At 44.5% G+C, this 12,637-nt stretch overlaps 1 protein-coding gene across 1 annotated transcript in view; it reads left to right on the top strand.

Moving 5' to 3' along the window:
* LOC137429838 (FERM domain-containing protein 5) overlaps positions 1–4,272 on the top strand; it is a 76,391-nt gene extending 72,119 nt beyond the window's left edge. The window contains exon 14 of the mRNA XM_068120134.2: positions 3,166–4,272. Within this exon, the coding sequence (XP_067976235.1) occupies positions 3,166–3,761 (596 nt within the window). The 3' untranslated portion in view covers positions 3,762–4,272. The remainder of the gene's footprint in view (positions 1–3,165) is intronic.
* The last annotated feature ends 8,365 nt before the right edge of the window (positions 4,273–12,637 follow it).

Genomic DNA, 12,637 nt, shown 5'->3' with positions numbered 1-12,637 from the left:
CTTAATGTTCTCTATGTTCTTTTGCTCACATGCCAGCCTCGGACTCTGTTCGGAAAAGCACCAGCTCAGGAACAAACATCGGTCCACTTGATCAGCCGTTGCTGTCTACAAAGCTTCCTTGGGTGATCTCAATGTACTCTCGCAGTTGGTTCTCTTACAGTTGGTTCTCTCTGGATGATCTTTTTACACAACTCAGCAACTACTCCCCTCTACAACTACTCCACTCTACAACGTCCTTGCGCGCGCGCTTTTATAGTGCCTCCGGCGATCAAGCCACCGGCCTTCAGGACACGCCCATCGGTGTGCTCACCTCGGCCCTGATTGGTCGGCACGGCCCTCTGGCTCCGCCCTTGATGACGACGGGCGGGCACGCCTTTCTTCCCCGACCCGAGCACATGTTCAATGGTGGTTTTGGAGGAGATGTAATTGGCAATCGAGGCTTGGCAATGATGAAAGGCAATGAAAGTTTTGGGAGTGGGAATGGGGAATGAAAGGAATCTACTCTATTTCACTTGGTGCAATGGAGTGTCATCTTAATGGAAGACAAGGCCTTACCCTAATACACATAATAAAGATCTAACTATCAACCAGGGGGAAATCTATGATTGGCTAACGTGTATGCTTTATGGAATTAACTACGGGAACGCCCTTTGACCTTTACACAACACTGGAGGCAGGAGGGTCCAGACTTAAGCAATAATTCACAACACACAATAAAAAAAATACAATCCTCATATCCGCAACAATATATATATACATATATATATATATATAAAAAGCTCAGTTGACTTTTTGCTCCACCAAATAACAGCGAAACGGAGTTGAGTAAAAGGGTGAAAATTCTCCAGATGCTGTGATAAATAACTACCTGTCGGTTTGAATGTTTGAAAGAGAATAGACGTCTGGATCAATTTTTTGAATTGGATTTAAATATATATATATATATATATATATATATATATATATATATATATATATATATATATATAAAACGTGAGTTGTCTGTGTGTGTCCGCGTTTTATTCAGAGATGGCTAAACGGATCTTCCTCAAACTTTCAGAGGTTCATAAGTGAGTGCCTAGGAGTGTTTTAGGCAAAAAAAGAAAAAGGAAAAAAAGTTCGTTTTTTTTTAGTTAAAATATATATATATATTTTGAAAAATCGTTCGATAGTGCCGAAGCCATTTTAAATGAATGACAGTTATATACAAGTACATATTCACATAAATAAATACAAAACAATTACCAGACATTTGAATACAAATAAATCAAACATTCCAGAAGTGTATGAATTTGGTAGTATGGCTTCTTCTTCTTGCTGATCGGCATCACACTGAACTCAAACGTGAGCCACATTCACTCAAACGTGAGCCACATTCACTCAAACGTGAGCCACATTCACTCAAACGTGAGCCACATTCACTCAAAAGTGAGCCACTCCCCTTCCTCTCCTGCCTCCCACCTCCCCCTCCTCCCCTTTAAGATATAAATTATCTGTAAAAGAGCTTCCACTTCTGACTGCTCCCCTTCCCCCTCTCCCCACCCTTCCCCCTCCCCTCACCAATGAGCTTCCCATTATCTAAAATCTCACCACCTCCGTTTTCCATTGAATTTCTAAGACATTCGGGTGCATTTTCAACAATGCTGTGTTTATCAAAAACAACCTTTTTCACAGTAATGTTCAAATTACTAGCAACAGGTACTCTTGGTTTTTTGTCACAACAATGGGATCCTCCTCCATCTCCTCGCTCCATAAAAGACCAGCCAAGGGAAGGGCTTATTTCATTATTTACCATAATGTAGGTGTTGTCTTTTTTAGGAATAGAAACTCGAGTATTATCCCGACTCTTCATGTACAAGGAAGCAGCAGGAACGGTTTAGGGCATTTGGAGTCGTCTCGTTTTGTACAGAGACCAGGGTATTTATCTCTTTTACAACCTGTGTCATTATGACCTGCTTCACCACACTTTACACACGATACTTTCAGACAAAACCTTTTCACATATCCAAAAGCTCCACAGTGAAAACGTTAACAAAGCTGATGACGCATTCATTTGGTACTCGTGATTGTTCAAATTTACCTTGAATGTGAGGTTTTGACCCGTGTCATCATCTCGATCAGGAAGTACCACATGAACCTGCCGTCAAAAACTCATCACGTGTTTAAGTCGTCCATCTCGGGTCTGGAGAGGAATCAGAGGTTCTGTACCGTGACAGAACAGACATCAATTTATCGCAGGTTATAAATGGAGGGACATTTGATATCACGATTCTCCTCGACGGAGGCGAAGCCAATACAAAGAGACCTGTCTCTGGTTAATCCCGCACTAACAACATCGTCGACGAATGTTTCATCGGACACAAATACAACAACCTTCCGATTCATTCTCGACGCTGCTCGTACATTTTCACAACCGATTATTTTCCCCACCGATAAAACAATCTTCACTGGAAGTTCCTTCAGGTGGGATGTGCACAAATGCATGTCTCCTTGTTAAATTATCAAACGCATCTATCCGATAGCGCGTATTCCTTTTCGGAGATGTCGATGTTTAGGGTTTTATTTTCTCCCAGCACCTTTGAGAGGAGACTTGGCAACGTCAGCCCACAATGGCGATCTGTATTCCATGGCATCATGTAAGCTCTTCTGCCATCGACAAGGACCTGAGAGATGTCCAAAGATGATCCATTGGAGTAAGTGATGTCTGATGTAAGAACGGCTTGAACATATGGTCGGCCCCAAATGGGTCGGGGCCCAATTGTGTAAAGCTCCGTCACCAATGCTTGCTGTATATGTGCAATTGCTATGCTAGGTTGTGTGACATCATTTGTACCATGTCACTCCAGGCTTAAGGGGAAAAATGTATCCCGCACACCACCATACAATTTAACAATTCTAGATGCTTATTCATCATTTCATTTCTGACCTGCCATCACATCCATTTGCACATATTATACACCGCTCCCACCAAATTCCGTCTCCATGTGCTGCATGGTGGCAACATCTTGCGCTGGAGGATATCGTATTTATTTATTTCACCTGGGGTGGTGTACTTTGAGTGTATCTCTACGTCTTTCTTTATTGTTAATTGTTTTCATCTTCCTTCACCCACTCCATTGAGTAAATTCCTTTCATGATCTCCTCCTTTTCAAACACTTCCCCTAGACCTTGAAGAAATGCAGAGCAGTAGTGCCGCTGCTTCTGAGAGCAAAGATTTGCTGAGCTGTACCTCCTCGGATAAAGCCTCCCAGCTCTCCACTCCTGCAGAGCCGTGTGCACCATCTCTCCAGGTGACATTGGATTCCTCTTCAACTGAGCATACAGTTACTTCTTCCTCACCTCCATCCCAACACAGATTACAAACGAGCTGCACGTTGTTTGGGCCACCGAGGCCTCAAGATGCTGACTGCACCGAACCGGAAACGGAAGAGGTTGGGTTCGACTCTGATGCCTTAAGCCGTGCCGAGGCCGAAGAGCTGGCGATGGCCAGCTGGATACCTGGTGCCATGTGGGCCTGGAAAATTGGCACCGGTGGGTTGTTGCGATTGGTAGCAGTCATCGGGGCTGCCCTAGTATTGGGCTTCGCCATTCTGCTCGCACTGCTCGAATCAGGAGCCGAAATGTCCGTGCTTAGTGAGCTGCGCGCATCCCAGGAGTTTGCAGATTTCCAGCGAGAGTTCTACTGTCCGTTGCAGCGGCAGCTTTCCGGGCGGCTTCGCTTTTTGCTTGGACATTTGAACCGTTCATGTGATGGTCTGTGAGATGTTGAGACGGAAACTGCTTTGGAATGGAGGAAAGACTGGTACCAGGAACCTTGGTGGACAAAAATTGCTGTATCCAATGATGCTGAAGCTTTCAGAATTTTAAATGGCCTGGGAATTTCCAGCCAGGAATATGTATTTTTTGAAGGCTCTCGAGTACCCAGCCTGAGTGGAAGCCAATATTTTCAATTTTTTTTAAAATATATATACTTGTGTTCCCCCCCCCCCCAAGTTAAATATAGCCATAGTGACGAGTTCCAAATTCATTTGTAAATGATTGTTCTGTTCGAAGATATTCAAAAAGGTGCTGTGAAAATGTTTATTTATCAACGATAGGTATTTGCTATTTTAATCCGTCTTATTTATTTCAGACTAACTACGTCTGCTTGGTTCCCCACAATGCTGGCAAAAACCGATTTGTATGCAGTCGAGTCAACCACAGTCCACATAACCTTTCACATCTGGATGGGCAGTGGCTGAAAGCGTTCAATAAATTTACCTCCGTGTTCAAGCACATTATGATTTTTATTTTTCATTAAATTAATGCATCGAGGTACCTGCATTGGAGAAGTCGACCTACCTTGCCTGCTGCTGGCCAGTTCAGACTGATATTGTTACGGTATTGGCACATGCGCCGGGCACACGAGGTGCGTACACAGACCTGCCGCCACTACTGACCCTGAAGCTCCCGGAGAATGGATAACTCCATGACCCGGAGAGTTCTCAACCAACCGCGGATGCCAGCAAAAGCAATTACACCGAGCAGGGTCCTCATGTCCACAGCCATGTCACATACTCGGTACAACGACCTCGATACCCTCGGCGTTCACCCCTCTTCCAACTACTACAGCTGAGCAACCGTGGCTAAACGCTACCGAAACAAAACAGCCGGGCAAAACTCCCGTCTATCCACTACATACACGCAATGTCGGATCAATGAAAAAGGACACAAATGAGGTAGATTAAGAAATGTAACAATTTATTTATTTATTTACACACAAGCATACAATCATCAAGTACATATTTACAAGCAAAAGGCAACAAACATAGAAGAGCCGACTTGCTCCTACAATGTATTTCCATTGCTCAGCAAGCGAAAACATCAATTGTAAAACATTGCTCAAGTCATTGCTCAGTCAGTAAAACATTGCCCCTCCCCTCCAAATCTCCCCACTTGCCCCTCCCCTCCTAAACTCCCCCCTTGCCCCTCCCCTCCAAATCTCCCCCTTGCCCCTCCCCTCCAAATATCCCCCCTTGCCCCTCCCCTCCTAAACTCCCTCCTTGCCCCTCCCATTCAAACTCTCCCCCAAACCCTCCCCTTCAAATCTCCCCCCCAACCATCCCTCCCAAATTCTCCCTCCTCCCACCTCCTTCTCAAAGCTGCCTCCTCCCCACTTCGTCTCCCTTCTATCTCATACCTCCACCTCCCCCAACCTTCTACTTTCCTCTGCCCCCCCTCAAACAACCCCTCACTGTGCCTCATCCCATCACTATCAAACCTTTCGTCCTCCTCATCCTTCCCTTTCTTGTAACTCTTCTGTAATCTCTGACACACTATCAACTGCTCTTCCTACCTCCCCCTCTCACCCTTCATCTGACCCTACCCCTCCCCTGTCCTGTCCTGCACCCGATGCTCCCCCTCTCTCCTCATTAATGGTATGGACCTCAAACATCCGGGGCCTTCGCTCAAACCTGATTGATCTCTCCATTCAGGTTGCTTCTGACAATCCAGACTTGATCTGCTTAAGGGGGCATTATACCATTGAAGGGAAAAAAAAAACATTTTTTTACAAATATACAAATGCATCAATTAAAATGTTTGTTTCCTAGTATTGTATATATGTACCAAGTTTGAACGTAAATGGACTTGTCATAGAGAAGATATAAGCTCCCCATTACACTGAACACAGTAAAAACAACACTGAATCACAGTAATGCACTTTTTGATAAAATGTCTTGATTGAAAATATGCAAAACTATATATCTACATGTTGCTTGATATATGAACATTACATTGGTATACATTACATAGCATTATATTATGCATGGTTACCATGGTAACCAGATGCATACAAATGATGAATTACCACTTTACAGCTTATATCTTCTCTATGACAAGTCCATTTACGTTCAAACTTGGTACATATATACAATACGAGGAAACAAACATTTTAATTGATGCATTTGTATATTTGTAAAAAAATGTTTTTTTTTTGCCTTCAATGGTATAATGCCCCCTTAACAGAAACTTTCCTCCTTCAAGATGTCTCTGATTCCTTAATATCTCTTCCTGGTTACTCCCTCCTCCGGTACGATAGACCTGAGACTCGTCCTGGTGGTGGGGTGGCTATCTTTATCAAAAACTCTCTTCCTCACTCTCCCTGCACTGCCCTCTCTCCACCCCACTCCCAGGAGTATCTCTGGCTACGGCTTCCTCTCCGCTCCCACCTTTTGTTCATATGTGTTCTGTACCGTCCTCCAAACAGTGATGACTCCATTTACATTTCGCTGTCGGACAACATGGACCAACTTCTATCAACTCATCCAAACTCTCTCTTCCTCATATGTGGCGACTTCAACTGTCATTATGCCAGCTGGCTGGGTGTGGGTTCATCTCTCACCAGCCATGGCACCTCAGCAAAGGACTTCTGCGACTCATTGGGACTGACACAATCTGTCAATTTCCCGACCTGGATCTCAGTCAACGGAGCCATCTTCTCTTCTGGACTTGGTTATGACTGACTTCCCTGCAAATGTCTGCTGCTCTTCTTCTGCTCCAATCGGTTCTTCTGATCATGTGCTTGTTAAAGTGGACATCTCTCTGGCCATTCTCAGAGAGCCTCCTCAGCACCGACGAGTCTGGCATTTCACTCAGGCCGACTGGCACGGTCTGCAGGCAGCCATCAATCATCTGGACTGCTCTCCCATCTCTACTGCCTCTGACATCAATTCTTCCTGGGAATTCTTCTAAAGCAAACTGCTCTCTCTCTCAAGCACAGATTTATCCCATCTCGTCTTCAGTTGTCTTACCCTTCCTCCCGTCCATGGTACAGTGAATCTTGTGGTGAGGCAGTTGCCCTGAAACAACTTGCCGTTGCCTCTTGGAAGGCAAATCCAACTGAAGGCAATCTCAGTTCCTTCCACCAAGCTCGGAACAAGTGTGTGTCTACCCTCAGGAGTGCCAGGAAGCACTATCTCTCCACACTCAAGATTGAACTCTCAAACCTGTCTCCTTCCTCCAAATCCTGGTGGTGTCTGGTCAAATCCGTTTCTGGTGTTTGTTCCCCCTGCATCCCCTCCCTTACCTCAAATGGCTACACAGTTGACACCGCACGTGACAAAGCCGAATGCCTCAACTCTGTGTTTGCCTCAAAATCTTGTGTCCCAAACCCATCTCTCTCTGTTCCCACCTTTCCCAGTCGAACCCAACTGCTCCTGGTCTCTGTGTCCTTCTCTCCTGAGAAGGTGGAGAGGTGTTTATCAAACCTCGACTCTGATTCTGCAACCGGACCAGACGGCATCAGCCCACGGGTCCTAAAATCCTGCTCTTCCGCTCTATCTCACCCTCTCTCTGTTCTTTTCACCCTCTCTTTTGCTCAAGGTCATCTGCCAGCATCTTGGAAATCAGCAAACATTACTGCTTTACACAAAAAAGGTGCAAAAACAGAACTACAGACCTTGCAACTACAGACCAATCAGCCTGCTTCCAATTATCAGCAAAGTCATGGAATCCATCATTGCTTCGGATACCAAATCCTTCCTCTTCTCCAATGGCTTGATCTCTGATCATCAATTTGGATTCAGACCAGGTCATTCTACTCTGGACATGTTGCTTCTGCTGTCAACAATGGATGGAGGTCCTCAATGCCGAACAGGAAATCATAGCTGTCTCACTTGACATATCACGTGCCTTCGATACGGTCTGGCACCCAGCTCTGCTCACCAAACTCTCCTCCTATGGTATCCATGGAAATCTCCACTCATGGCTTGCGGAATTCCTCTCTGGTCGTAGGCAACGTGTGGCCCTGAATGGATTTCTCTCATCTCCCCTTCCTGTTCTGGCTGGAGTTCCCCAAGGTAGTGTTCTGGGCCCTGTGCTATTTCTGGTCTTCATCAATGATCTCTCCGACTCTCTGGAAAATCCTCTCTATCTCTTTACTGATGACTCCACTATCTGCCGCTCCATTCCTCATCCCTCAGATCGGCAGTCTGCAGCCTCCTCACTCTCTGCAGACCTGGACAAAATCACAGACTGGTCGAACAAGTGGACCATGTCTTTCAATCCTGACAAATCTCACACTCTTACAATGTCTCTCCGAAAGGACCGACTGGAAAACCCTCCCATCTACTTTCTCAATAATCCTCTCCAAGAAGTTCTGTTCCTCAAGCTTTTGGGTCTCACTATCTGCCATGATCTTTCTTGGGAAAACCACATTTCCAAGCTGGCCTCCAAAGCCAGTCGCCGACTGGGCATCCTCCATCGTGCGAAGTCCTTCCTTGGCACACCTGAGCTCCTCACCACATACAAGGCTTTCATCCGCAGCTCAATGGAATACTGCTCCTGCCTCACACCTAGCTCAGCTTCATGCTGTTGAGGCCAAAGCTTTCAGAATCATTGGAATCTCCTGCGATGAAGTTAACTCCGAGGCCCTTTCACACTCACCGCAGGCAGGTTGGTGGTCTTTCTGTCTTCTACCGACTCCTCTCCGGCCTTGCTCCCCCAGCTCTCTCTGTGCTCTGTCCCCCCAATATTCCTTCAGGTCGCACAAGATCTGCCTGCAACCCTCTTATGGTTAAACTGCCAAAATCTAGGCTCTCTGCTCACCTTCACTCTTTCATTCCCCTTTTCTCCCGCCTCTGGAACAAACTCCCCCACTCCCTTCAATCCCACTCCCCCCTCCAGGTCTTTAAAACAGCTGTTCACCACCATCTCTTATCGTCCCCCATCCAAAACCTTGATCTTTTCTACCCCCGCTAATTCACCCCAGAGTCCTTGCAGTGTTCATATGTTTTATACCTCTCACACAGTCCCACCTCCCCCCCAAGTCCTCCCGATGTGCCTGCTCTCAAATGTTGTGTTTGTGTCCTTCCCCCTCTCTCCCCATCTTGTCTGCCGCTCCCCTTGTTTTTATCTTGCCAAAACGAAGTTTTTGCAAGATGTATCAGTCATCTTGTATGTTTGTTTGTTTGTTTTTTTGTTTGTGGTTAATCTTTTTTTTTTCACGTTTAGATCACTCTGTAGACCACAGTTATTATTGGAAACTCCTGTAACTTCGCATATCAGAGTCCTATAGAGATACCCTTCAGCACACAAAATTTTGAAGGTCAAGGTCAAAGGTCAAGGTCACTTTGCGGTCAATCATGGAGGTCAACGAAACCCTTATTTTTTGAGTAACTTTGATCGGATCGTCTCCAAACTTCATGGGAATCTAGTATATGGTCCGGCGCTCAGCTGATTAGTTTTTGGTGGCGATCGGCCTTGACCTTCATGGTTAGCGCTGGAGGTCGAAAATTATTGACCCCAAGGTCAAATTACGAAACCCTTATTTTTTGAGTAACTTTGATCTTATGATCTCCAAACTTGGTGGGTATATAGGGTGTGGTATGGCGCTCAGTTGATTAGTTTTTGGTGTCGATCGGCCTTGACCTTCAAGGTCATTTTGAAGGTCATTCAATTTTGACCAAAAGGTAAAATTTTCAAGTTTCAGTTACCATATCGATTAGTACCTCAAATTGAAGCCCTTGTTGAGTGCTTTCCAAACATATAACTAGTTTGACAATGTGACGTCATTTGACGGCGTTATGACGAAAAAACTGCACTTTTCATGTATATTGTATTGCTTTAGTTCGCATTGTTTAGGTCACTCTGTAGAGCACAGTTCCCTTTGGAAACTCTTGTAAGTTCGCATATCAGAGTCTTTTAGAGATACCCTTTAGCACACAAAATTATGAAGGTCAAGGTCAAAGGTCAAGGTCACTGCGGCCAATCATGGAGGTCGACGAAACACTAATTTTTTGAGTAACTTTGATCGGATCGTCTCCAAACTTCATGGGAATCTAGTATATGGTCCGGCGCTCAGCTGATTAGTTTTTGGTGGCGATCGGCCTTGACCTTCATGGTTAGCGCTGGAGGTCGAAAATTATTGACCCCAAGGTCAAATTTTGAAATCGTAGGTACCATATCGAGTAATACCTCATATGAATGCCCTTGATGAGTGCTTCCCAGATCTGTAAACAGTTTGACGCTATGACGTCATTTGATGACGTCATGACGAAAAAACGGAATTTTCATGAAAAAATTATTTCCTCAGTTCTCATCAAAATCTTTCAATATTTCATGTGCGTTGGTCATGAAGACATACTATTCACCATACGAAATTATTAAGGTCAAGGTCAAATGGCAAGATACGGTTCACCCTGTGGGTGACATATGTTCATTTTGTGTGTCGGTTTGACTTTTTGTGTGATTAATGTTTAGCTCTTTCACGAGCCTCGATCTTGTATACAAAAAAAGAAGAAAAAAAAGTCTGCAATGTCCAAGCAAACTGAGGTTTAACCAATCAAGAAATCGTGGAAGAGTCCAGTCTTTTGCTTGGTTCTGTTCAGGCCATACTGACAGACAATTTTAACACAACACATGGCATTGCAAAGTTCGTTCTGCGCATCGTCAGATGACCTAAACAAAAGTGTCCTCAATCTTATACCAAGTGATAATGGGTGATGAGTCGTAGGTTTACGGGTATGACCTGGAAACAAAAGCACAGAGCTCCCAGTGGAAGACACCCACGTCACCAAGACCGAAAAAGGCGCATCAGTCGAGATCGCAAATGAAGGACTTGCTGCTGATTGCGTTCTTAAACATGGAAGGAATGGTTCATGCAGAATTTCTTCCCAAAGGTGCTACTGTTAATGCGGCTTTCTACGTGGAAGTTATGAAACGTTTGTGACAGCCAGTCAGATGGAAAAGACCAGAAAAGTGGAAGAACGGGTGGCTTCTCCATCATGACAACGCACCGTGTCACACAGTGCTCTTTATCCAACAGTTTTGGCATCAAAAAACATTCCTGTCATGTCCCGCATCCTCCTTCGCCCGACTTGGCACCATTCGACTTCCAGCTGTTCCCCAAATTGTAACAAACGATGAAAGGGAAGCGATTTGACATGATCGAAGACATCAAATCCAACACGACAGAGCTTCTGAAGGTGATTACCAAAGAGGACTTCCAGAAATGTTTCCGACAGTGGAAAGTATGGTGGAACAGGTGTGTATGTGCGGGAGGGGAGTATTCGAATCCGATTGATGATGTAGGTGTTTAATATTTAATAAAATGAATATTGTAACATTCACCGACAAACGTTTTGATCACACCATGTACTTGAACACTGTACAACACAAATTGCCTTTTAGCACTTAAAAAAAACAAGACCGATGGTCTAACAATGGCATAGACGGGTTTGTTTAACACTGTAGTTGAAGAGGATAGTATGACCTGGGTGGTATACGAGTTACCAGTTAGCAAATTAAGTATTAAATTTTTTGGACTTAAGGCATGGACATGGCAAACGGGGAATGGCAAACAATGAGCCAATTAATTCCACATTCCTGTGCCACCTTCAGTCTAACTTCAGGCATTGACAGCAGCTTCGTGAAGGACTTCGACAAAAACCAGACGAGTCTGAATGTTGCTATATCCAGTCAATGGCGAAACTGCAAATGGGGAATTCGCGAATGTCATGGATGGAAACTTACATAATTTCCTCATTCTGTTTTAAACTCAATATCTCTATTTTCATTCGAAACAGCATCATTCATCATTCTGATCACAAACTAATACTATCTATCTATAATTCCAGTAATCTCTGTATGTCTGTATGTCTGTATGTCTGTGACCGCTGTTTCTCGACAACCACGGGTCCGATATACTTGAAACTTGCCAGGTATATTGCTGGGGACCCGAGGATGTGCCTTTTCAAGGTTTCATATTAATCGGACAAGTAGTTACCGAGCTATGTCCAAAAAACGATTCAACCAATCAGAGAGCAGCGAGCTATCACGTGTGCCGAACGTGGCGAACAGACTCTGCCTCGGACGGCACATTTGAGAGCGTATTCATTTATTTCACGTTGGCAAACTATGTTGGCGTTAAACTATGTTTTAAAACTAATTTGCGATTCTTTCGCTTTCCTGCGCGTTTGTGCACGCTATGGCGATTTCTTTACCAAACTCCGCAAGCCGTTCGCTTTGGACCAAACCATTTCATGTAAATAGAGGGGGGGGATTGTCACCGTACTCGCAAGCCGTTCGCTTTGGACCAAACCATTTCATGTAAATAGAGGGGGGGGGATTGTCACCGTACTCGCAAGCCGTTTGCTTTGGACCAAACCATTTCATGTAAATAGAGGGGGGGGATATAATTTTAGATATATATATAGTACGGGCATGCCCTAGTAGTATTAATATATCAAAAGATGTTACATCGCGATTGTATTGAGATATTATCAAACCAGCAAACTGTCATCATCTGTTCACTTTAGGATTCGGGAGCAAGGTCCGTGTCGATCGCATTTCAAAATCATAATTGTGTTGAAGAATTTCTGAAACCTACTCACCATACGACACCCGCTGGGATCCCAAAACATTCCACAGAAGGTTATTATATTTCCTTTTCGTAAGATATGCAACTGTAATGGTTACTAAACAGTCCCCCTGTCATGTGACCAGATCCTGAGCTCCGATTGGTGCATGTTTGTTTGTGAGACATACATATGGACAGACAAACGCTGTTCTAGATGGCATTGCCCTATGGGCTACGCCATAAAAACCTTCCTTTTATCAGTATTTGGACAAAATATTACAGCATTTTATGTCATCATGA

This window comes from Myxine glutinosa, chromosome 6 (assembly GCF_964187855.1).
Source record: "Myxine glutinosa chromosome 6, kmMyxGlut1.1, whole genome shotgun sequence".
Classification (NCBI taxonomy): domain Eukaryota; kingdom Metazoa; phylum Chordata; class Myxini; order Myxiniformes; family Myxinidae; genus Myxine; species Myxine glutinosa.
Note: the sequence above shows the minus strand (reverse complement) of the source record. Positions and strands in the feature narration are given on the sequence as shown.